This window comes from Ambystoma mexicanum, chromosome 1p (genome assembly GCF_040938575.1).
Source record: "Ambystoma mexicanum isolate Mex_15411 chromosome 1p, UKY_AmexF1_1, whole genome shotgun sequence".
Lineage (NCBI taxonomy): Eukaryota > Metazoa > Chordata > Amphibia > Caudata > Ambystomatidae > Ambystoma > Ambystoma mexicanum.
In genome coordinates, this window is record NC_090921.1 from 1,154,719,451 (window position 1) to 1,154,746,416 (window position 26,966).

Here is a 26,966-nt window from a genome sequence, read left to right on the forward strand (position 1 = left end):
TGGCTGGAGGCTTCACAATGACTGTATGTTGTGGGTAGGCCCGTGGGGTGGAACCTGGGTGAATGGACTGTGTGATGAATCCGCATTCTGTGTTATGGGTGTCTAGTATCTGGTGTTTGGCACAATGACTGAGACAGCCCTGCACCGGAACTGGTATGAATGCAGTGTGTAGTGCTGAATGGCAGAGTACTTGTCCGAATCTACATTCTGTGTTCAGTGTCTGGATGGAGAAGAATGGCCTGAATGCACTGTACGCCTGATTGGCTAACTGACTGACTGCCTGAATGCCCTTCTGAGAGATTGGTTGCACGAGTGTGACCCAGCAGAATCAAAGGGAGATCAACAGTATAACTTGGGGCCTCTCACTCCTAGAAATCGTTCAGAAGCTGAAGTTGATACTTGATTCTTACTCTCAAAGCCGAGCCGGAAGAAGGTGAACCGCTCGTCCCTTCCGTGTAATCTGAAAGCTGCTGTCAAGGACTCATCCAAGAGAGGACCTGGTAAGGAGACCTCTCCACGAGCTACGAGGGACCATAATGCACCAGCTGATCTTTGTCAAAGCTCCCTGGTAGACAGACTTACGAAAGACTGCCGACCGGAGAAGGGGACCGCTGAGGAGATTGAAGAGAAGCACCGGACAGCCGGCCGTCGACGACTGCCGTCGCTGACCAGAACCGCTGTGCTCCCATTGCCTAAGAACATTAGATCCAGAGGTCGTCGACGACCGAGGAGAATTCGCCGCTGGGTTTCCCGCCACCCAAAGACCGCAGACGCCGTCAAAGCTACTGAAGCCAGCTGTGGTCGCGGGCCATTGCGGACGCATGATGCTGACGCCCTTGCTGGGCCAAAGTTCTTCATTCACTCTTTGTGGCAACAAACCATCGTCGTTGATGTGCACCGCATGCCTCCCCTGTTGCAGGATGTTTTCGATCACTCGTCAACGAACACTGCAAGGACCGAAGCTGATGCCTCAACGACAACGTTCACCCTTTCTTCATCTCGGAAGTTTGACGACCCATGGCTCCTGCTTGAAAGAATACGCACTCAAAAAGGGCCCGTCGATTACCTGACAAAGAACTCTACAACACAAGGTACGTTTGGGTTGCAGAACTATAGAAGAAGATAAGTCTTTAATAGACAATATATGGACTAGGCTTGTTGTGCATCTTCATTTACAGGTTGCCCAGGTGGGGCGATCCTCATACAGAACTGTGTCTGGTGGGTAGGGACTCAGTATTATGCCAATTGTCTAACAAACATGTCTTCCTCCTAAGTCTATGGTTGATATTGTTTTGCTGTGTTGATTCGTATGCTATTTGAACTGAGTACAGTTGATCCATTTTAATGGAATCGGAGTAATCGTGGTACCACCTAGAATTGTATATATTTACCATTTTAGAATTCCCGGAGCACAAAGTGTATTATCGTGAATGGGTATATAACCTTGAGCCTTATTTATATAAACACTGTGTTTTAACTAATGCAGTGTGTGGACATTCCTTTGTGGGTGCTCGAGGACTACAGTGTACTTAAGAACCAGCCCACATCACCTCCTGAGAAGCTAGACCTTGATTGCTCGCCCACGTTTACCATATGGCTGGGGTCCGAGCAGGAGTACAGCCACCTCCCCCCACTCGTGTGTGGTGTGTGGTGTGTGGATATGCCAGTTGTGGCCTCTGTTTGCACATTTTCTTGTTTGATTACCCATTTCCTTGCGTGTTGTTTTCCCACATGGGCTTTAGACCTTGATGGTGTATCTACTTGCCTATGCGTGCAAGCTGGTGAGGCTATGTTGTCCTGTAATGTGTTCCAGGACCTGTTTTGTAGATGTCTGCTCAGCTGTGTCCATCACCAGGCAAACTGTGGATCGAGAGGGGAGGGGTGTGCACTCTAATATTATTTGTTATGGGTAGTTTGCTTACTGTGATGTGTTTTGGAGCACTGTTCTACCCATGCTGCCTCCTCTTCAGTGTGCAACTGTTGGACACAGTTTTTTCTTCACTTGCTGGCTTAAGAGAACTATGTCTGTGTACTGGATCATGTGGGAAGCATGCATGACCTTGCTTTTGCCGTACGTGGTGTGTGCCCCTTGTTATGATTAGACATCCCTGCTGCATGTTTGTAACACAGTGACTTGCTGAGCAGGAGTACAGCAATGAGTAGAGGCTAAACCGGCTACTTGGCTCCATTCTACGTCTAAACCAGCAGTGATGCCCTGTGAAACGGACACAGATGAAAGGTAAACCTCCAACGTATGTGGTAGCACAGGGTTTATCTTCAGGAGGCGTGCAATGCTGTTCAGCAACAGCCGACAACACTATCTGCTTGCAAGCCCAAGATGCTGCAAATGGCGTGCTGTTTGCTTCAGCGGCAAGCAGGCAGAGCTAGTTCCACACAGGTGTCTGGATACTACAGTGGTGTCTGCATGGAGCTCTAAACTGGTGACCAGGTGGTTGTCGCGTTGTATTTGGATTCTAAAAGATGCTTGGATACTGAGCTTTAGCGTCAATCGAATTCTGAGATGCAGAGACCTTTGAGCGTCAAGGGGAAACAATGACTCAGACACATCCAAGCTTTCGCCAAGGCAACTGACAAAACATTCCTAAACTGAAGTCTAAGCGGTTCAGAGATGCAAAGCGATCCAACGGGGTCACCTCCTTGGTTCTGCAGATCCTGTGAGTTTCCAACTAGTGACCCAATAACACTGTGCATCCTTCTGTTGCCCTCCCATTCCATGGAGCTTGGCTGGCACCTACAGGGGGAATACCTAACTCCAGGGAATTTGGGTTGTTTGACCGTAACTGAAAAGTTAGCGGTTCATATGACCGTAGCTAACTTGACCGTTATGGTCAAACAACCCATAGTCTATAAATACACTCCACCTTGCCCGAACTCCCCTCCTTACCCCTATGCTTACATTTGGGCGTAACACCTCGTTTGGTGCCCCTGACTTCCTGCAACACCGGTTCCCTTTACGTATGTTATTGGGCACCGACCCCACAGGTTCCTTTCTCTTTTAAAAAAAATAAAAAAACTTTACTCCTGTATGGAGGCCCCCCTCCCCCCCTCAACCCCTGTTCCTGCTATAGCGAACAAGGGGAGTGGGGGACACCCCCGGTCCCCTTGTTCGCTATAATGGGTTTGTATGGCATGTTTGTTTGCATTTTTAGGCTATAGGAGATTTTTGTACAGCCTAAATTCAGTCCAATATGCCATACAGTTTTTTATATTCAGTCTTTTGGTGTACTTCCACTCCAGGGACCAGGTACGAATTACACTGCAGCCTCAGTGAAAGCTTGGTCCATCTGCACTGTTTTCTGGGGATGGTTGGTGAGCAGAACTCGCCTTCTATCTTCTCCAGCATGGGGTTCTGGCATGTACTCACATGCTCATGAATATTCCCTGTCGTCAAGCTGGGAATCCTCTATAAAAGGAAAAAAACAGTTTCACTTGCAAACTGTATTTCTCCTTTAAACCAATCACTGTCCTCCGGGTCATTCTGCCCTCATCCAATGGCAGCCCTCTCCTAAGCCCCTCCTCTGGCTGCCATCTTCAGATTTTTACTGCACGCATCAGTGTTGGGAATACTTGAGTTTGCTCTGCAAACTATTTCTAAGTTTTTTTCGTGCTTTCGATGGAAAAAGGTTCTATTTTTGTTCCGACAGAGACTGTGTGCTCTTTTTTTCCATCTGCCGGCAGCAGGGGTATCCGTTGTCAGGGAAGTTCAGCGCCCTTCAAGGGCGAAGATAGTCAAAGATTCCAGAAGGCCATAGAGCCTTATTCGCGCCCTCCGACCATGACGGAGGAGAAGGAGGGAAGATCCCTCTTCAAGTCCTGCACCAAGTGCAGGCTACGGAATGTGTTTGTTGAAGACCACAAGGAAGGAGAGTGTGAGATATGTCTCGGTTTCTCCAAGAAGACAACGAAGGATAGGCACAGTAGACTGGTGGTGTAGCTCAACATGAAGGCCTCTGCCCCGTGCTCTGAGCAGGGTCATGCCTTACCCAGGAACGGCCAGTCAGAGAAGCAGTCTTCTAAGTCCTTGAGGGCACCTCATCTGTGGGGGGCCCAAGAGAAGGCCAAGAACTGCAAGTCGGAGTCCACTGGGTCACCGCGGAAGCAGGTCCCGCGGTGGACAGGGCGCTATCGGCATCACCCTCCACCTTCATTGCCAGACGGCAATCAAGCTCCTCCTCAAAAAGAAAATCGTCCAACCAGGCTAAACAGTGGGAGAGTCCAGAGAAGCCGCGGACGGAGGACAAGAAGTCGGAACTGCGCAAGAAGGCCCAATCGTCACAGAATAAGACTTAGTCGATGATATAGTTGGTGGCGGCTGCACTCACAAAGGCTACGGGGGCTGACCCTGTGAAGGTAGCCCCCACAGCACAGAAGGTATCCCTGCCCCTGATGTGCAAAACCGCTGCAGCCACTTTGGAAAAGTCCACTGGCACGCTGGAAAAGGGGAAACCGTCCCAGCCCCTCAAGGTGGAAAAAGCAGAGGGGGGCAAGGAGGTCCTTGATCAGTCCCAGGCCGTGGCCCATACCATGGAGGTTTTGTCCACGGACGACAAGGAGTGCTTACACACAGTCCACAAGGTCATTGAAGAAGATGATGGCGCAGGGCCTAGTGTTCAGATCACGCCAGCTCAGCCGAGGGATGAGTCTCTGGACATCCTGTCGACCCTCCACACCTTGGTGTCGGAGATCCCAAAGAGGATGCCACATGGCCTGGTTCCATTGGTCACCAGGCCCCCGATCAGCTGCCTGTTTTCGGGTAGGGTAGGGCAGGGCATGGTAAGTAAGTTGTTAAAGAAGGCTGGCCTTGTGGTTCGCTACTTCTGGCAATCGATCTCCTTTCGCGCACTCTTTTGGCCAATATCACGCATTACCTCATGGCTGGAATGAAAGACTGGACGAGATGATGGATTTGGAGAGGACCTGCATGCTGTTTCAAACCTAGGCAGAGCATTTGCACATGGATAAACGAGTTTGCATACAGCTGTTTTCTGAAATTGTGGCCCGCGACCTTAGTGCCTGACTAGTAGTACAAAGGCTCCCAGTTGTAGAAATGTTTGATAGCTTTTTGTAAAGTTTTTCTGTGATATTCATTTGCCAGGTAGTAATTAGTCAGTGTCTGTTTTATAGCTGCATAATCTATAAGGTATCCAGTTAATATATCGAATCCATAATGTTTTTTTTGCTTTCGTGTGTTTAAAAAAAAAACGGTTTTAAAAAAAGGGGGGGTTTGGGGAAGGAGAACCCCCCCCCCCATTTCGAACGGAAAATAAAAAAAAAAGATTTGACTTTTTCGGCCAAAATGTTTCCACATTTTTGCATTCGAGATTATGTAATTCGACAATGTCACTATAAAAAAATCTATAATATAGGGAAATGTTATTTCTTTTTTGTTTTACTCTATCTGGTGCTGTGGACATTTGCTAATGTGGGCGGGAGGAGTGCTTAATCTTCATTTTTTGTCTGTGTTTTGTGGTCACCTATTGTTTTTCATTGTGTATTTTTGTCTTATTGTAGATGCTGTTTCTAGCAACTTTTTTCCCGACCTGGGAAGGAGGCGTTGGTGCTTATGATTTCATTGGGGTAAGTGTCAACCTGTTTAAACCTTAGTCTAAATCTATTTGGTCCGTTTGGATTTGTGGGTGAGACCAGGTGTCCTACCTTTTTAACTTTATTTCTGTCATCCATACACCCTCAGTCGACCAACTAGTAGTCCTTGCCTACTGACTGGGTCCAAGCAGTACTCGCAAAACTTGATTTACTTGGACGTTCGCTCTGTCTTTAAAACAAACCTGCTCTGCTCCAGCATGGAAGGTCGGTAGAGATGCAACCAGTGATTGCCCCCAGAAAGGAGTTTTGTGTAATCCGTTTTCTAGTGCTCTTAACCTTTGCACATGATCTCTTAATGTGTTCACGTATTGTTTGAAGTTTAAAGTCGCAGATAATGTGGGACAACCTGTACATCAAAGATTATTGAAAATGAACTGACGTTTTAAATGAATACAATATAAAAATACCTGTATGTTTATTTGTTTATAGTAGTTGATATTGTACTAGAAAATACTGTTATTAATTTGGTAGAATAGCTGATTTTTGTATAAATGTTTATTAAGTGTTAGGGGAGTTTCCTAAAGTCCACTTGGTAAGACATTTTAAAACTATCCCAAAGGTATACAGGTCCCCAACTCTTAGTATCAGTCTGTACTACTTCTGAAACGAGTGGCAGAGTGGTCCGGCTTATAATAAGATGTGCCTTGTGGGTAGGTACACTGAACCCAGTTGGTAAAGCAGATCAAAGAAACACACCAATAAATGTATATAGGATATACATTTATTATATTTACACAATATGTTTTAAAATACTTGGATCATAAAACCAAAACACATAGGATTACTTCTAGATACTTTTCAAAGGCCACTGCTTAGTAGTTGCTCGCGCTTACAATTGCTAGAGTTTGACACTGACTGCTCTACCGTATCATCGGTAATACCGCACACTCGCGCACAAAGATATACAGGAATTGTATTTAGTTAGCAACACCACATAAGATCATGTCTTTTTGGAAGGAAAACAGTTGGTTAGTCGAACAGTATCAGAGCATAAGGCTTTAGAGACCGTTTCCGGGTAAGCTAAAGCTTTTAAAGTCCAGTTCCTAATTAGCAGCAAATGTCAGTCAGAATGGAGCTTGAAGTCTTACAAAGTAGGGAAACAGCAAAAGTTCCAGTGCATTGAGCCTCTAGTGAAAGAAGCTAAAAGAATTGACACAACAGTGGAGACCCTGCCAAAGGACTCGCAAAAGGGACACAAGCTGGCAGCTTGGACTCCCAAGAGTGGACACCTCTTTGTGCACTCCAACGCTCTGCAGCGACCTCTTGGATCAAGGTAAGCAATACCTTTTCATCCCACAGTACCTTAGGTTAGAAGAAATGTTTGGCTGGATTCTCCTCCATGCAGCAGCGATCGACCTGGTCTCCGGATTCCTTGGTCTGGTGACGAAAGGCAGGGCAATGAGTGGGATGTCTCTGCAGCAGTCTCGGAAGGGGACCTCTGACATGGATTGCTTCAGCTTCTCTGGTCAGTCTGCGGTTTTGGGGCCTTTTCTGCAGCACCAACAAAGGACATGATTTTCCCGGTCAGTCCTCTTCGATTCCTGAGTCCTGCACTCCGGTGAGGGGACTGGGACTAGTCACATTGTGTCTATGGAGGTTCACCTGGAGCTCAGCAAAGACTTGGATGGATTTGCCCTAGGCAATACAATGCACTGTATTCGGAGGTCTCATGGTATTCACGGTCTGCAGCTCTGGAGAGGCACAGCATCTCGGGAGATGACTCAGATTGTTGTTCGTCTCGTGGCTGGTTTGTCCCACCAGTCAAAGGGAAGGAGTCGTACTCTTAGGAGTTCCTGTCGCATAGAAAATGGGGTTAGGGCAGCAGTGGTCGATTCATGGTTTTGCAAAGGGTCTGTAGTGTCTCTGGTCGTCTTCTTCGGTTATTTCAGTTTCCAGTTTCGACTTGCCTTTCACCTCAAAAACCTCACCTTTTATTCAGTTTCAGCACACACTCCTCTGCAGTGTCTCTCAGCAGTTTCCAGAAAGGGTCGGGTGACTGTCCAATCAGAACAGCCAGACACCCAGTGGGAGCTGGTTCCATTCAGGCACTCGGGCAGACAAACGGGAGGGGAGTGAAAAACTCCTCCCCCACTTCCTGCCTACTCAGACGCACTCGAGCCTAGGCGGGGACACCCAAGAGTTCCTGCCAAAGGCAAAACACACACACGGGCTCCCAGAGCCATCGAGTTAGTAGATAGATGCCCCTTTTTTGCACAACCGAGACAGTGAAAACCCTCTGCGGTTAAAAAATATCAAATAGTCGGTAGGACACGTCCACTGCCACCAGCCATAACTAGAAGTCTAACTATGTGATTAAAAAGTCACAGGGGCAGAGGGTAGGAGGATACTAGTTCTCCAGCACAGGGTCTTGCATGGATTCACATGCTGATGAATTTTCCCTGTAGTCAGGCTGGGAATCCTTGGTCAAGAAAAAAATCTGTTTAGTTTCACTTCTGAACTGTCTTTCTCCTAACAACCAATCACTGGTCTCTGGGTCATACTGCCCCCAGCCAATGTCTGCCCTCTACCTAAGCCCCTCCTCTGGCAGCCATCTTCAGATTTTTACCGCACGTCAAGTGTTGGGAGTTCTTGTGCTATAGCCCTCGAGCTTTTACTGCATTTTGCAATTTTTCTAAGTGTGCTACTCTATTTTTCTGAATCGAGCCTCAAGCGCCGCCGATCCATCTTGCGATTAACAGGAACCCGTTTTCGGATTCTTCAGCGTCCCTCGAGGGTGTTTTTTCGTCAAGTTTCTTCTTTGAGGATTCCAGAAGCTTCTTACCTACCTCGCGTGGAGATGGCAGAGGAGAAGGAAGACTCAACGCCTCTGTTCAGGATTTGTCCAGGATGCGGCGTACAGAACATCTACTTGGAAGATGGCCACTCCGTGTCCTCTACTGCCTGTATTCAGACCAAATGCAAGTGGAGGATGACTGGGCGTATTGCCAGGAGATGGTCCCCCGCACCATGAAGGACCGGCGCAGGCGCCTCACGAGTGGCTGCAGGCCAAGGCCCCTGCTACGGGTGAGTCCCGGTACATGCCTCTCCCAGCCACAAGAAGACATCTGAGCAGTCTTCTAAGACCTTTGAGGGCACCTCAGCGACGGGGGCCCATCATATGGTCAAGCACTGCAAGTCCGGGAGCGCCGTTGCGACGGGCTCCCCGGCAGCCAGGGCGAGCTCAGCATCTCCGGCACCTTGGTCCACGAGCCAACGCTCAGGTTTGGCGAAGAAGAGGAAATCTGACCACCCGGGTAAGCTTCTGGAGAAGCCCCGGACGGACCAGTCGGAGAAGGCCAAGGGGGAGCGGGGCGCTGACCCACCCCTCTCCCCCACCAAGGTGAAGGCACTTAGCTCGACCAAGGTCGTACAGGCCCAGATTCATCCGGCGAAGCCCTCCATTGAAGGCGTGGCGGCGTCCCTAGCAAAGGCCGCGTACGTCGATTCGCACTTACAGTCCCCAAGGCAAGAGTTTCCCTGCCTGCCAGGAGGGAATCATCGTTTCAGCCCATAGAGAAGACACCGGAGAAGGCAATGCCCATCAAGAAATTCATCGAGGCCAAGGCCTATGGGAGGGACCCGGTGATGGAGACGTCGAGAGTGGCGATGAGACCGACGAGGAGGAGCAGGCCGTGGAGTAGTTGGAGAACCCTACCCCCCTGCCTCCGTCGCTCCCACTTCCGCCACCTCAGCATTCTCCAGGCACTCCACACCTTGTATTCGGAGATTCAGACGAGGATGCCCCTTCTGTTGACGGAAGATCCCACGGCACCAGGGCCATCGGGTGCGCCCCCTACCAAGAAGAGGAGAGTTCACCCTCCACCGCCTTTTCACCCTTCGCCCCCCACCCCTCCACCGGGGGAGGATGCGGACCGGACATGACAGGGACGGGCACAGACGACGCTGCAGGTTAGGAGACCTCCCTTCGCCGCCTAGAGCCTCCCCGCCCGACAAGATAGGCTTGTTCCATGACATGATCTTTAGGGCCAGGGACCTGTTTCAGCTGACCCCTGAGGAAAAGAAGAAAGAGGGTTTCCTGTACCAACACCGCGAGGCAAAGAGGAAGACCGTGCTTTCGGTTCCTCTGTTGGACGACATTTGGGACGAGGGGCTGTCTCTTATGAAGAACTCAGCCCCGCCGAAGAGGGACCGGTACAAAAAGAACTACAGGGTGCCGGACTCTGCACCAAGTGTTTGAGGTCCCAACCTTCCCCGGATTCAGTAGTTTCGGCAGCTGCGAGGAAGAAATCCTCTGGCTCTGCGGTGTCAATGACCTCCTCTCCCGCGGACACCCAGGGGAAGAGGTTGGACGCCATGGGACGATGAGTCATCGTATCGGCAGTGACGACCATCAAGGCCAATGCCCTCGCCATCGTGGTGCGCTACAACAGGGAGCTCTGGTTTAAAATCGCTCCCCTCCTGGACTTCCTTCCCGATGACAAGAGAGCGGAAGCGTTGGAGATCCTGTAGGAGGGCGTGGCATCGGACCATGCCATTACAGTGGCCATGGACATTGCTGAAACAGGATTCCGCCAAATTGGTAACAGCATTTGCCTTCGTCGGCGGGGATGGCTGAAGGCCACCAACATTTGCCAGGAGGTGCAGTCGAGGGTATTGGACATGCCCTTCGATGGGGATAATTTGTTCGGAAAGACCATGAATGAGTCCCTTCAAGCCATCAAGGCGGATACTGAGATGGCTTGTGCCTTGGGTGCGCTTCAACAGCGACGGCCATCCTTTTGGCCCTCTGGAGGAAAATCTCAAGGTTCCTTCAAGGGCTTCGGCAGAAGCTCATAGTCTACCGTCAACCGTCCCGTTCTTCGGCCCAGAAGGCCTACAGGGGCCACAGCAAGTCCGGAGGAGGTCGCCTTTGTCGCCAAGGTCCCCAAGGCGGCACCTCCACGGCAAAGCAGGGCCGCCACCCGCGCACCGCAGTGGGAAGCAGGCTGGCGAACTTCATCAGTGTGTGGAAGTCCATCTCCACCGACAGTTGGGTGCTGGACGCTCTGGCCCACAGACACATCCTGGAATGCCAACAAAAGTGTTCTCGCATACCACCAGTGGCCATACCACCAGTGGCCAGGCAGGAAAACCACATCCCTCAGCTTCTGCTGGAGGTGCTGGCCATGCTGAAGAAGGGCGCGATGGAGCTCGTCCCAAAGAGGCTCCGGAGTGTACTCTCAGTACTTTCTCATCAAGAAGAAGACAGACTGTTGGAGGCCCATCCTAGACCTCCGCATTCTGAACAAGTACATCAGATCCCAGAAGTTTTGGATGGTCATCCTTCAGCACGTGCTAGGACAGCTGGAAGAAGGGGATTTCCTATCGTCGCTGGACTTGGAGGATTCCTTTCACATCCCCATTCACAAGGGACACCGCAAGTTTCTGCGCTTCGTGGTTCAAGAGCAACATTATCAGCTCAAGGCCCTTCCCTTCGGATTGAACAGCACCAAGGGTTTTCACCAAGTGCCTGGTGCCAGTGGCGGTGCAGCTGCGCACTGTTTCTGCGGTCTCGACTCAACATGGTGTCATGACTGGCATCTCCGTCGGAAGAGGATAGCGGCCATCCTGGGCAAGGTGCAACGGCTGTTGACCCTGAAGATCGCGAGGGTGAGGGCCATCAAGTCCCTTCTCGGCATGATGTCGTCATGCATGTACCTCATTCGGCTGTCCAGGCTGCGGATGCGGCCACTGCAAGAGTTCGTCGGCGCCTGTTGGCTCCATGTATCGGGAAGCTTCGAGGACAAGATCTCTCTCGACGAGAATTTCCTACGAGAATTTACGTGGAGCGATACGTTGGTGGGGAGTCCACACGCATCTGTTGGCGGGCTCGGACTTCCAGACCCCACCTCATCAGGAGACGGTCACGACAGACGCCTCCCGGAAGGATGCAGCGTGCACACCGGAGGTCTCCACGCAAGAGGCCTGTGGCTACTGGAGTAGAAGCCGTTGCATATCAACGTACTGGAGCTAGGCAGTGTTTTGGGCCCTCAAGTATTTCCTTTCGTCTCTCAAGGGCAAGGTGATGTGGGTCTTCACGGACACCACCACCACAATGTTCTACATCCGGAAGAAGGGGGGCACAAGATCCCCAGCGCTCTCCAGAGAAGCGCAGGACCTATGGCACTGGGCCGTTGCCTGGGGGATGTTCCTTGTCCCGTTTCATCTGGCAGGAGTGAAGAACACAATTGCCGATTCGCTTAGCAGGGAGCTGCGCTCGTGCCACAAGTGGGAGCTTCGGCAGGACCAAGTGGATCTTCTGTTCTGACAATGGGGCAATCCCCACATCGATCTGTTTGCGACAGCGATGAACACCAAGTGAAGTGCCGGAGGTTCACCAACAGGTTTCCCCACCCGGGGAGCATGGGGGATGCATTCTCATTCCCCTGGGACGGCCTGTTTCTCTGTGTTCCCTCCGTTGCTTCTGCAACTAATCACTCAACTCACTGTCCCGGTGCAGGATGATCCACATCGCACCCCATGGCTGAGACAGATATGGTACCCGGACCTTCTGGGCTTGTCAGTGTCCCCACCAGTCAAGCTTCCAGTGGTCGCAGATCTGCTCACCAGAGAAGGAGGCTCCATCCTGCATCACGATCCAGGTTCACTGAACTTGCAGGCCTGGCACCTGCAGCGCTAGAGTATGGAGGATATGATATCCTGGCGGACTGCAAGGATGTGCTTGCCAAGGCCAGGGCTTTGTCTACACTGAAATGCTATGGACATAAGTGGAAGAGGTTTGCAGTCTGGTGCCGTGCACAGAAGATCGACCCTCTACGGATTACGGCTCTACAGGTGCTGCCGTATTTGCTGTCGCTGGCCAAAGCATGGCTGGTGCATGCTTCCATCAAGGTTCATCTGGCGTCTATCTCCGGCTACAGCAGAACTCCGAGATGGTTGTCGCTGTGGTCACACTGCCTGGTCAAGGAGTTCATCAAAGGACTTTTCGTTCCTTCCCGCCAGTGAAGGCTCTGACCCCGGCGTGGGAGCTCAATGGGGTACTGACTAGGCTCATGAGTCCACCTTTCAAGCCTATGCATTCAGCACCACTGAAATTCCTATCGTGGAAGACAGCGTTTCTTGTGGCCATCACCTCTGCACGACGAGTGGAAGAGATCTAGGCCCTCTCTTGTAAACTACCGTACTTACCATTTCATGTGTAGTGCTACGGACGCACCCCTCCTTCATGCCAAAGGTGCCGTCAGACTTTTAGCTCAATGAGCCCTTGATGTTAGAGGTTTTCTTCCCAGAGCCTTCGTCGCCTGCTGAGAGGACTTTGCACTTGCTGGATATGGCTAGAGCGCTGAAGTTCTACGTCGACCGCACAAACCGCTTTTGGAGACTATCACAACTGTTCGTGAACTTTGGCCCTGTGAACCAAGGGAAGGCCCTCTCCAAGGCTTCCATTTCCAGGTGGCTCTCCAGCTGCATCACCCATTGTCACCGTTGGCAAACCGACCGTTGCCTGGCCGTCCGAGAGCCCATTCGACTAGAGCGATCACTGCAACTACAACGTTCCTGTCTGGTGTGCCCCTGCTGGACATCTGCAGGGTTGCTACGTGGAGGTCGACTCACACCTTCACAAGATTCTACTGCGTCGACTGGGATTCCAGGGAGGAGTCCAGAAGTCGGCAAAGCAGTTGAGGAGGTAAGAGATGCTTATTGTTGAGCCTTGCCACTTCCCGTGGTTGTGCATGTGTATGCTTCTATGTATTCTTTCTTCATGAGCATGTGAATCCATGCCAGACCGCATGCTGGAGAAGGAACAAGTTACTTACCTGTAACTGTTGTGCTCCAGCATGGTCTGACATGGATTCACATGCGAACCCTCCCGCCTACCCCTCTGCGGCTCTTCTCTTCTCTTGGTCCTACTGCCACTTTCCGTGCTACCAAATATGAAGATGGCTGCCCGAGGAGGGGCTTAGTTAGAGGGCAGTCATTGGCTGGGGGCAGTATGACCCCCGAGACCAGTGATTGGTAGTTAGGAGAAAGACAGTTTAGAAGGGAAACTGATTTTTTTCTTTACTGAGGATTCCCAGACTGACCAGGAATATTCATGAGCATGTGAATCCATGCCAGACTCATGCTGGAAAACAACAGTTACAGGTAAGTAACTTGTTCCTTATCCCCTTGGCACTCCACATAAGGTTGTGCCTCATAGTGTAAGGTTTTAGGAGGGATGCAAAGTATCCCTGTATCCTTAGTAACTGGAGTTACTCGAGGATAAAGAAAGATTCTCAAAGGAGAACCCAAAGGGTTCCCTGCAACACTGCCCATAAGGAGCTTTGTGCTGCAAAAGTTAAACACAGGTGCCCCAAAAGAAATATGGAGGAAACTAAAGGTAAAACACAGAGACAGAGCCCATAAAAATGAATGAGTGGAAAAAGGCTCCACTCATTCAGGCTAGACAGAAAAAGGTCCAGAACTCTAGCAGAAAGTGCTGGGGTCTCACTAGGAGAGTAGATGAAGCATCCACATGATAAATCTCAGCAACACATCTCTCCCACAGATTAAGGGACAGGAGAATCTAATCCACTCCTGGATTAATACCTTGGCCAGTTGGTAATCCTTTCTGGAGAGACGATCCACATTATGTTGTATACCTGACCTGTGCTCAATAGTGGAATCAAATCTTTGTAGGCTTATGGACGACCTGAGCAATGTTGGGGTTTCTCCTTTCATCTGCATCAAACAGCTTAAGGGTTGGTTGTCAGTTTATGGCCTGAACTTCAAGGCCCATACAATAGAAAAACATTCACGTTCAATTGTGGCCCACCCTGTTTTCCTATCTTTTATTTTTCGAATAATAAAGCAGATGGAAGGCTTTTTCATAGTCCTCATTCCACTTGACTTTCTTAGGGTACTTGGGAGAGGACACAGTATTCAGAGGAGGTGCTATGGTCCTGTAATTCCCAAGGAAGTTCCTGTAGTAACCAGTAAGTCCTAGGAAGGTTCTTACTGGAGTTTGAGTAGTTGTGGTGGCCCAGTCTTGTACAGCCTGTACTTTGCTGGGTAAGGGCTTAATCTCCACTCCTCCTACCTCCATGACCAGGGTATACCACTTTTTTCTGACCAACTTGGCACTTACTTGCTTTTATGGTCAGATTGGCCTAAGGAAGACCCTGCAGGACATATCCCAGGTGGATATGTTCTTACCAGGTAGGCCTGAACACTGCAATGTCAGTATGCCATGCAGAAGTTCTCTAACCCATTCAGAACATGATTAACCATTCTCTGGAAGGTGGCAAGTGCATTCTAGAAGAGCCACTGTGTTTAGTACTTAGGTGACCCTATTGTGCACAACTGATACTGTGAATACGTCTGTACTAAGAAATAGCAGAATAGTTGGTAGAACATGTCCACTGCCACCAGCCATAACTAGAAGGATGTCTATGTGACTAGAAAGTCACAGGAGCCGAGAGAATGGGAATACTAGGTATCTCCTTGGCACTCCACATAAGGTGGTGTGTGAAAATCTCTCATAGTATGTTTTAGGAGGGACTTATTTATTTTATTTATTGGGTATTTATAATGCGCCTATACACAATGTGTTTCAAGATGAGGGGTGGGGTAACGGGGATGACCAATGCAAAAAACAGTCCTACTAGGCCTTGTGACAATCAGATTGTGCAAGTGCATTAACAAGTGTGGGTGAGAGGGTCCGGGCGTAAGGGCCGTTGGGTGTCACAGGAGGCCTGGTGAACTGAGCCGGGGGAGTGCAGGGGAAGAAGGTCCACATACTAACTGCGAGGTACAGGGCTGGAAGGGCTCAAGGGGTGCAGTCCCAGCCAGGCTAGTGCAGGGGTAGGGGGCCCAGAAGGGCAAGTGCAGGGTGGGGGCGGGGGCCAGAGGAGACCAAGTGCAGGAGTAGACTGGACGAGGAGGGCCTGGTGCCCTGTAAGAATCTGAAGAAATCTTAATTTGCTGGAATGATAGCTCGGAGGAAATGTGCTTGTCCGGAAGCAAGACAACACTGAGCAGCATGGGTCCAATGCCCAGTCCTGTGCGTAGAGGCTGGACTGGCATGTTGTGCCATGATGAAAACCCAATTTGATATTATAAAGATCACTACAATTTTTTTTACATTTATTCATTTTCTTTTTTTTTTGTATTGAATTAGTTGAATTTAATCAACCTTACAATATCAAAATGTAAAACAGAATTAATATACAAGTTCATAATTTAAAATATAACAGTTTCATATATACATGAATTCATTATCTTGATACATATGATACAATACAAGCCATCGAAACAAAGATGAAAAGGCAACGGTGAACCACTGAAGTCAGGAAAAAAAAAAGGTGCATTACTAGACCAGCTAATTATAAGCCCCCAAAGCTAAAGTAGTACTAAGAGCCAGGATCTGTAGTTAGATGGAGACTTATTAGAAAATTCACTGTTGCTAATTGTATCTTCGGTTGAGCGCAACTCAAAATGGTTGCCCAACAAGCTGCCTCACCGAGATTTCCCAATTGTTGACAGTATTGTGCGAAGTGCTTTTGTCTTCGGGGCATAAGACCGGGACATTGTGTTATCAAGTGTTGCAATGTTTCGGGCACCCCACTAACAGTGCAAAAGCGACAAATGTTGTCAGTAGATAGCATAAGATGCTGTTTAGATAATACCTCCCGGGTATGCCAAAGGTTTAAGCATTAAAGCGTAATCGTATGATGGCAGATCTATAAGCCGGCGTAGGAGATCTTACTAAATAGGGTGGTAAAATCCGCAGTTTTTTGGGTGGGAATCTGATAATATCTCCTCCTTGATAATGCAAACATTCATCACATGTATTGATCCAACCAGCTCGGTATAGATTTCTTTTGGCTTTATCAGGCTTTATCAGGATGTGATATCAATAGATTGATGGAACGGTCGGCATTACCCATAATCTGACAGATCTTATTTATCCATGCTGAAATAAATCTATCTTTCGATGAAAACATATATGCAGATAGTGGACATAGGGTGATCTTATCAGTGGATAATAGGCATTTCCTGAACAAGGAACAGAGTCTCCAGTAATGTAGAGCTTGGAGGGAAACAAGACCCAGTTCATATCTGATCCAGACGTGCGGTACACAACCTGGCAAAAAGATAATTTTTTTCTCCAAAATGTAGCCTCCCATTGATCGAACGGGAGCAAAGTACTGCTCGGGAGCGTTTCCAGACCATATAACATGGCCGGTATTGCTTTCTGGGTCCAATATACCCAGGCCGGTTTGAGGGAAAATTTCCCAAATTTAGACATGGTCAACTTGGTCTGTGCTATGGCTGTGTCGAGTTTCCTCTCCACCCACTCCACTTGCGTTTTGACATTATTTGAGCCCTCAAAGCACATTCCCAGTTAGGTATAATAAGGTACTGTTTGTAAGATCACATGATTAATGGACCATGAAAAGCACCTAGGGCCTGTCCGTATTGGGGAATAAATAACAATTTGAGTTTTCTTGGTGTTCACCCTCAGTTGATTCAGATGGATGTATGTCTGAAAGGCGGATAAAAGATTTTGGAGACCAATTTGGGTCTTCGAAATCGGCACTAGATCATCTGCATACATCAATGCCTTAAAAGTATGCATGCCTAGCTTTGGAGAATCAGATATAATCTCTGCAAATACATTTTTCAAATCATAAATGAAATAATTAAAAATGTATGAGGCTAACGAGCAACCCTGCTTAATGCCCCGAGCCGTGTTGATCCGGGCGGACAATACTCCATCTAAGGAAAGTCGAACACGAATAGAGGTGTCTGAGTGCAGTGCATAGATGATTTCATGCAACGAAAGCGGGCATTTGTCTCAAACAGTAGTACTCTAGAGATAGAATCAAAAGCTGAGTGCAAATTGACAAATGCAAAATATGCTGGACATTTCATGGATTGACACTTAGCGTTGATTGCATTTAAACAGAACAAATTGATATGTGTTCCCATACCTGGGACAAAGCCTGTTTGGCAAGGATTGCGCAGATGATTTTTTTTTTTTGTCCAATAGTTAAAGTCCCTCAATACAAGTTTAGTAAAAATCTTGCCCGGGGCATCTCATAATGCAATTGGCCTATAGTTTCCCGGTAAAGTGCGATCACCTTTTTTGAAAACGGGAATGATAATTGAGGTTTTCCATGATGCAGGGACTTGGGCAGTTTTTATTATTAGTCGAAATATCTGATCTAATATAATGGCCCACTCATGTGGGTTTGATTTTAATGTCATATTAGTGATGCCATCCGGCCCTGCAGCTCTCGAGGTGCTTGCTTTCTTAATTATCAATTCAATGATCGATGGTGAAAACACCAGGGACCAACCAATAGCACTAGGTGTAACAGATTGTATTTTCGCAAAATCAGCATCTGCATATAATTTGTCAAAGTATTCAACCCATTTTTTCCTCGTGCACTGCTGTCAATTGAATATTGGCTTGTGAGGGACCAGCATGATTGTTCAAAAGCATCCACATCTGGGCCGATGTTTTTATTAGACATGGCACAAGCCATGTGTGCGCTATCATGTTGGTACATTAAGTATTTTCTTGATTTGATCCAATTTTTGTAGACACATTTGGCATTTTTTAGGTCTTGCTGGCACCTTGCCGAACCTGCAGCTATGATTTTTTTTCCTTTGTTTCCTATAGGTTGCACGTGTGGTTTGAATGTCCTGATCAAATATATGCCAGTGCTTTGTATGCGCTTTAGAGGGGCCATAATAGGTATTAGTAAATGGTTGTAATGGCTCTGTGTAATGCAGAGGCACTTTTGCTTTAGCATTTTCCATCACAGCGGTACTGTAAGCCGCTACCTTGTTGTCAGAGCATTTCTCTCGAGATTTGCCTGTATTAATCAATACTGGTTGTTGTAGCAAAATCCTTTTATCCCTATGGCCACCTTCTGTTATAGTTAATGATAGCAATTTATGGTCACTATGCGAAGACTCGAGCACCATTAGGCTCGAAACTTGTTGGAACAGAAGGGAATCTACAAAGATCTAATCATCGTGCTGGAACTGTTATTTCTAAACCAAGTAGTGTGGGCTGGTACATCACCGTGAACTGCTCCATTCACCATACAAAATTGTCTTTCTTCCATATATGATAACCATCTGCATGTATCTTTAGTTTGGTGATGTAAAGCCCAACAGTCTAAATTTAAGTCCCCTAAAATAACTGTATTAGTTATACTGTTTGTACTGCTGATTAATATTCTATCTAAAGAGCTATAAAAGCCTTCATCTGTCATAGCCAACTGGTTTCTATAAAGGCTAACAAGTGCTATATTCCATGTTCCACGTGTGATCTTCACTAACTGTAAATAAGCACTTTCTGCTGCCCATTCCTTAATTAACAAACCCTGTCGCAGAGTCACTGCTACTAGTAGCCCTGATGAAGGCCGCCCTCCTGTTAGTAGGGCAGGTAATAAAATGACATCAAAGCCATCCCATAATGGGGTAGTAGTGAGCCAAGTCTCTTGAAGAGCTATGATGTCAAATTCTATGGCAAATTTTTTCAGAGAAAAGTGCAGGTGAGAGTGACCTCTCGAATTCCAACTCGCAAGTTTTAAAGTTGGGGGGGATAGCATGTGTTCGTGGTTAATATTCCCCCCTCACTAAAACACTGTTCTTCATGACTCTTGATGTTAGTAGTACTTTGATAGAAATGTGGTTTTGGAATCACAGATTGTTCTTTGCTAGGCAGCTGTTCAGGCTCTTCAGCCAAAAGGAAGCCCATGTTAAAAAGGTTCATTTTTTTTCTTTCCAAATCAAATTGGCAACAACACCTGAATGTATCCACAATCTGATGACAGTTAGTGAAGTGTGATATAAATTCGATTCGCTCAATATCATTAGAGGATATATCTCGCAGATTTAGAGTGGGTTGTATCAAATCTCCCCTACCATTAGGCATGTTTTCAGATGCAGATGTATCATCATACGAACGAACGAAGGAAGGTTAGGTCGATTAACTCCTTATCTCTCTCTCTGTGATGTGACATTGTCACGCTCCATTTGTGATAGAGAAGTAGAAGTCACAACTATACGCTCAGATAGATACTTGTCTATCATTTGTTTGATGGAAGCAGTCATATTTTGTGTTTGATCATCTTTTGTATTCACAATTACATTAGCGTCAACTATTTCATTGGCAAAACATCTGCTTTGTTCTGTTTGTCAAGTGTTGCCGCCTTCAATGAATCTACAAGTTGATTCAGAGGCGAATGAATAGGTGGGCATACTAAAGGGGCACTTGTCCTAACAGGGGAGGCAACCCTCCCAATGGATATACTGGATGTTTGATTTGGAACCATATTTGGATTAGGTCCATTTGTATCAAGATGAATAGAGGCCATGGGTGGGGGGGGTGAGGTGGCGGAAGGGAGCTACCAATGGCCTTAAATAAAGCATTCAATGTTTTCTTTGGACCTTTCATGTAGGGCATGTTTTTTGTTTTTTTGACAATAGCTTTTGGACCTTTTATTCTTAAAGACTTTGAGGGAATTCTTTTTTTTGAAGGGGCTTTTTCGTGTGCTGATTAGGTTCAGATTGTGTGACGTCAGTCACTTCCTCACATCTTTCAGAAGGCTGATTAATCTCATCTATTGAAAGATCAATGTATGAGGAATCTTTGGCCGCAAGTGGTTGGACATTTAATGGGGATCCTTCTATGGGGCGGATCATTTCAGCTATCATTGGCAACGCTGATGTAGGAACCCCATTTTGAGGTGTCTGATCCAAACTAGCTCTATATCCTTCATACACTAGGCTGGCCTCCATTTCACTTGCAGGGCGGTCAATTTCGCTCACTTTCGCACATTTGAGGCTAAGTGCCTCCAAAAGTATGCGATTCGTGGTCAAGCCACGAGTGAGTTCTTCCAAAAGGGAGGTTTGTTTCTCCAATCTGTTATCTAGGGTCTCAAAGAGTCTAAAAAGACTCTGCACTGAGGTGTTCACTGCAGAGAGAGCCAGTTCCAACATAGCAGAATTTGTTGGCGTAAGAGGTCGTTGTATACCAGATAGAGGTTTCGACACGCCCTGGGAGTAGGTTGTGCAAAGGAGGGTAAGTGGGAGTGGGAGTGAGAGATAGAAGACGAAATAGTCTCTATCATACTCATGCAAGCCTCGATACCTTCTCTGATGGAGATCGGGGACTCACATTGAGAGGCATAAATTGAGATGGCCGAGTTGCCACATGAGTCAGTGGGGAAAGGAATGGGTGATAAAGCCGTTAAAGGAAGATTAGCAAGAGGGGCACGATTTTGCTTTTACAGAATCAAGGATTGTTTGGTCAGACAATTGCTCACTCCTGGGGATCCTACTAGGTATGAGCCTCTTATCCTGTGGATGAACCTGAGGAGGGAGCGACTGAGATTGCCCATTTTCAGGGTCTAAAGCAACTTGAGGATGGGAGGCAATGAGAGAATCACTCGCTGTAGAAGCTGCACCGTGAGCACTTCTCACCGAGCTATTATATGGAGTTAATGTAATCGCGGTGCGGCTTGCGCAGCGTGCCTGGGACGACACTGCTTCAGTCCTTTTAATGGGTAAGTTATTACACAGCGGCATGTTTGTTTTCAAGGTATACATAAGAGAGCCGACTGGGAACAGGGCTTGTTGAAGCTTTTTACACAGGGTAATTCACTTCACACCATAAAGATACAAAGTTAAAAAGAACACAAAATAAAATGTAACAAATTTCCACAGACCCCTACAGTTCAGAATACGCTGATCAAATACAAAACTTTTTTTTTTTTTTTAATATCTACTGACCCCACGCCGCTGCGAAGCGGCAAAGCAATACTTGTGCCGGTACTTGCCCATTTGCGCGCGCGCACGCTGTGCGCGTGCGTGGGCACTAAATAGGAAGTTACTGGCTAGCGCCGGGGCCAATCCCAGCAAGTCCAAGGCGGGACAAAAGCAAACGGCAACAGTAGCTGTCAATCACTGGGAAATCACTGATTCTTCGTTCCTCGTTCCACAATCCAGGTTCACAAGAGCAGTAGCAGCGTGTCACAGCGGCAAAGCTGTACTTGTGCCGGTACTTGGCCGTGTGCGCCACTACAATTTATATAAAAGGCAAAAATTTGCAAACAATTGTCAAATGCATAAAACACTTTAAAAAGAAATTGCATGTCAATTATTTAGGTGCAACATTTTGGGATCTAAGAACATTAAAATGCCATTCCTTTATTGAAATGTGTGCTGGAGAAATTCAAAGCACGTTTAACCTCAGAAGGCTATCTTAATTTTGACACAAATGTAAAATTTCAACTATATGGTTACATTAGTTTATCCTTGCAGAAATTGTTACATTGGGCACTAAATAAGGAGGCATGCACACGTTCTTTGAGTACCCAAGACTAGTGTGCAAGATAGCTCCCATGGAAGAGGTTTCACGTTTACCATATCAAATTTAGAGAAAAAGCCACCAGAACTCGCCTGCATATAAAGTATGTTAACAATGCACATTATCTTGTGCTATTTATTAAATCAAAGTATCAAACACCTTGATTTAGGAAGAGGGGGCTGCCAGGGGTAGTCCAAAAACGGCAAAATGTAGGACTGCAACGTTGACCGTTTTTTGGGGTAGAGACTAGCTATCTATGCCACTTTGTACAATGCCATTGAAGTTCATGTATTCCGTCACACTTACGCTTGAGAACAAAACAAAGTATCCCTCAATCCTCATGAACTGTAGTTACTTGAGGATAAAGAAATATCCCAAAGGGTTCCCAGTAACGCTGCCCATAAGGAGCTGTGTGCTGCAAAAGTTAAACGCAGAGATGCCCTAAAAGAGAGATGACAGTAGACTCCATAGTAAAGGTGAAACCGAGAGAACAGAGGCCAAAAGACAGAGCCTGTAAGAATGAATTAGTGGAAAAACGTTCCACTCATTCAGGATCGAAAGGAAAATGCCCAGAAGGTCTGCAGAAAGTGCTGGGGAGGGGGGGGGTCTCATTAGGAGAAGGGATGAAGCATACAAATGCTACATCTCCCTAACATTAATTACAAAATATGACCGTTTACTTTGCAAACTAGATGCCCAACTATCTGAGACCCTTTCCCGCTACTGCGCTTGCAATGTCTTTTACATATGGGTAATGGTGCAAGACATGAGGCGCAAGACCTGCTGCCCTGGCAAAGCACTCTTGCCTTCTACTTGAGCATAATACTCAGTTTGGCATTATGTGTGCAGGTCTGTAAGCCGAGCACTCGCCCACATATAGGGGTGCAACTGCACCAGGCGCATGGTGAGTCCCTCTCCTGACACATCACTTGTAAGCTTTCTTTATCACACATTTTCGAGCAATACCTGAAGGGCAGCTGGGGCACAAATCTTCTACTTCAGCTGCAGAAGAATCTTACAGTCGCTAGCTAAGATGTCCTATCCTGGGGCTATGTTCAGAACGGCCTTCATGGGCTGCCTTCCACTCTTTACTCGGGTATTTGAATCTATGTCTGCTCTCAGTGGCCAGACGTGACGACCCATGAGGTCAGACCTTGTGGAGGGAACACAGCCTTGTACACTGGTACCAAAGGGAAACCAGAGCCAAGGTAGTGTTTGTTATAAGATTTGGAAACCAAGATAATAACTTTTGTTTGCGTTTCTGTGAATTCTGAATATCTTTCAGTGGTAAACGTTTTGGAATGTCTATTCTGGTGGGCCGGTAAATTGGGTGATGATGGTGCCTTGGACATTTCAGTTTAAGTAGCAGTTTAAAGCTAAAGAGGTTAAGCACAGGTGGCAAATTGAGTACTAAAGTCATGCATATTCTCCTCTCTTTTGCAGGAATTCATGAAGGCCACCGTAGATCTAGCAGATTTGGTGGGCCTCCATCTTGTGATGTCAAGGAATGCTGGGAAGGGTGAATATAAGATTATGGTGGCAGCTATGGGATGGGCCACTGCAGAACTGATCATGTCCAGGTAAGACTAGCTTAGATGCTAGAGGCTGGGTGCAGGAGAATGGGTGGTGATTTTATGTTCCTGTGCATTTCTCTGCGTGGCTTTCCCATGAGCTGGGAGCTGTTGAAGCATCTCGTAGGCATTTTGTTCGTCTGCAGTTCTAGGTTTACATTTTTTTGCTTTGACTATTGGGTACAGAAGCCGAAACGATTGGCTTAGGAATACATATAGGGAAGGGGGCATGGGATATGTGGATGGACATGCAGCCGATGGGTGTTCGGCTTTTACCCGCCCATTGCCGTTCTTTCGCCACTTCCTCCCACTACGCACATCCCTGCACAAGAGACACCCTTCTAGGATTGCTTTCTGCTAGCTCTGTGCTGCTTAGGAGATACCATTGTTAATCAGCAGTTTTCCTAACGTTAATGGCTTCACTTCATCTGGAAATTACCTGCTGGTGTAATAAGAATGACTTAACTAAATGTGTCCTCAGCCCCTTGATTTATAAGCAGTGTTATGTCCTCGAATCTGTTTCTTAGACTGAATTTCTGTTAAAAACAAGCCTTGGCAAAGCCAACAGCTTTGGCTCTTGCATAGACTTTAGATCAGCATTTGCAAGGTGATTTTATGAGCAGGTATTGACATTATGATAGTGCTTGGCAAATAGGTATCCCATACGTACACATGCCATAATAGTGGTTTTGGCAAAGCTTATCTTTTCTGTATTTTCTTTATTTATTGCTGCCCACCCGCCCCAACATGGGCACCTTTCTTTGCTCTACGATGTTTCGATATGTCTTCTCACACTTTTTCCCCCTCCTCTATTTCAGGTGTCTTCCTCTTTGGGTTGGAGCGCGTGGCATTGAGTTTGATTGGAAATATATACAAATGAGTATTGATTCGAACATAAGTCTGGTATGAAATGGAAGAATTATTTTCACAAATGACTGATGAGTCTATTGCAGCAATCGAGTTTTTTCAGCTATGCTATGGAAATCCAGCATTAGAATTTCTTGAATGATTGGGAGTTTGAGGGGGTGGGGGTTGCTGTTTTCGTTATTCAGCCAACAGCAGCCTGTCAGGGATCGAAGTCCTGACAAGCATTAGCTATGTCCCAGTAGTACGCTATGTACTACACTACCCACCAGTAACGATAGTCCCTTCAGCAGTGCTTGCATTGCAGTTCCGTTTTGTAGCTGTGCCCAATCACTGCGCTACGATAATTTCTGTGTATCTTCCAGTACTGTGACGTAATCGCTCAACTCTGTCATTGGACTCCCGCATGCAATATTCTTGGAGTGATGTGCCTGTCCCCCACATGTATGTTGAGGAGTCATCTCCCTTTTGCTGTGACTATTGGGGTCACTATAACACTTGCATTTGTGTTTTCAGGTTCATTACATTGCAATGGCAGCTCTTGTCTGGATGTTCACACGATATGACCTCCCCAAACATTTCCGACTGCCGGTGACATTCCTGCTGGGAGTGAGCGTGTACAAAGCATTCTTGATGGAGTGAGTTTTCATTGTTTAATTTTCGTAAAATGCTCCTTCTCTGAGTTGGTTTTATATCTGAACCCGTAGTATTTTCCATAGTTTCCAGCCGTAAGCTGGTGTCTCCTTCTTTTGAGGTGGGGCAGAAGAAGGAAATTGGAAGTGTCTGAAACCAGGATGCAATGGCTAATTTGTGGTGCAGGACGAGTTGGGCAGAGGTTCATGGTTGTAAATATATTGGTAGTTGAGGACATTTGAGTAATTTGGAACATAATGGTGACATGTGATGTTTTATGGCTACAGTATACTTTGGAGCGTTAGCTCTACTTTACAGTGGCATTCTGTACCCCTCTGTCATGACCTGCCCCTATTTTGTGTTCCTGGTCTGATTGGCTAGCCAGGCCTGTATCGTCTCCTATTTGGATATCTTGGGAATGTTCTTTCCATCCCCACATTATGGTAGCAGTGAAGATGTGCCATGTAGGGGGGCGGGGTTCTCCATATGATTTGCTTGTTGGAAAACAGGGTGTCATGACAGGGATGCTGTGAAAAGTTTGGATCCTATTTAATGCCTTCTTTGAGGAGGCAGTATGTGTACGTGGTGATGGATGATTTGTTGCTGTGACTGTAAAGAGCCACACACTTTTTACTTGGTCTAAATTGCCTGTTTTCCCTTTCTCTCTTAGGTCTTTTGTTCATGTTTTCCTCTTGGGGAGCTGGACTGCTCTTGTGGTGAAAGCGGTGATAACTGGTGTCCTGTCTCTCAGCTCACTCACTCTCTTTGTAACCCTTGTGCATAGTAACTGAAATCCCCTCTCCACATCCAATGTGGCTGCACCAGGATCTAGAATTCTTTGATGCAAAGACTTAATTTATCATGCAATCTTTTCAACAGCAGGAATTTCATGCAGCACACTTCTGGTCTTGGAACCACTGCCACACCCTGACCAGCACTCTCAGAAAAACCTCTTATACGGGCGAGCCAGTAGGACAGACTGCAAACCCATCAACCGCACCTGCCAGGGATCGTGGAGCAGGTCCCATGGTTAAGCTGGATCTGCAGAAAGCTCGAGCAACATTGACTAAGGCAACCTATGCAAATGTGAGCATTAGCATGTCTATGCTGGTGGGAAATGGGATCTGCTTGGACAGCTCTCGGAACAGCTTTTGTACAAGTGAATGAATCTCTGACACGCAATGTTATTGTATTTCTTTTTTTAACCTGTATTTTCACCCATGGAACTTGAGCACAGATCAATAATCAAACCTATTTCTGTGTTCTCCCTTATGTCTGCATTTTTGGGGATTTTTTTCCAAGTGGCAACATGCTTAATAGTGTAACTCACAGAATATGTAATTGGGCAGTCCAATGATAAGGGGTCACGATGCTTGGAGTTGGGGTGTATTTCCATTGCTTACCTCCATCAGTGACACTCTAGTGAAGTCCTGCTGCTGATGGGCTTCACACTGGGGTGAAAGAGGTCCGGATAGTGGAACAAAGCGAGAGCTGCCTTATTGGAGACTGATGTAGGTATCAAATCTAGTTAACTTTGCATTTGTAAACCATGCGAAAAGGCAGCTGTGAGCAAGGGAAATTGTGGTGTGCTTAAAGAGGCTTTACAGCAGGGAAAGGAGTGTCAGTTGCCTCTTACCTCTTCTGGAGAAGGTTGCATCTCCAGATCGAGGCTTTGCAGAGGAAAGCTGGCAAGATGGTATAAGGTCTGTCAAAACACTATTTGCAACAAATGCAAGAGTTTAAAAATGTATCATTTGTAAGAGCCAGAGGTAGGCTGAAAACTTTTCGAATATCACTAGTATGAATACAGTAGATTGGGCAAGCATTTTACAGCCGAGGTGTAGCTCTAGAACCAGACTCCCCGAAATGAGACTTGTCAGGAGAATCGAGTAAGTGGGAAGGTCTCGAAGGCAACATAAGGACACCCTTGATAGAAGCGA

At 47.0% G+C, this 26,966-nt stretch overlaps 1 protein-coding gene across 1 annotated transcript in view; it reads left to right on the plus strand.

The window, feature by feature from the left end:
• TMEM147 (transmembrane protein 147) overlaps positions 1-26,298 on the plus strand; it is a 102,100-nt gene extending 75,802 nt beyond the window's left edge. The window contains exons 4-8 of the mRNA XM_069604831.1: positions 5,533-5,598; positions 23,402-23,538; positions 24,348-24,432; positions 24,910-25,031; positions 25,697-26,298. Of these exons, the coding sequence (XP_069460932.1) occupies positions 5,533-5,598; positions 23,402-23,538; positions 24,348-24,432; positions 24,910-25,031; positions 25,697-25,817 (531 nt within the window). The 3' untranslated portion in view covers positions 25,818-26,298. The remainder of the gene's footprint in view (positions 1-5,532; positions 5,599-23,401; positions 23,539-24,347; positions 24,433-24,909; positions 25,032-25,696) is intronic.
• The last annotated feature ends 668 nt before the right edge of the window (positions 26,299-26,966 follow it).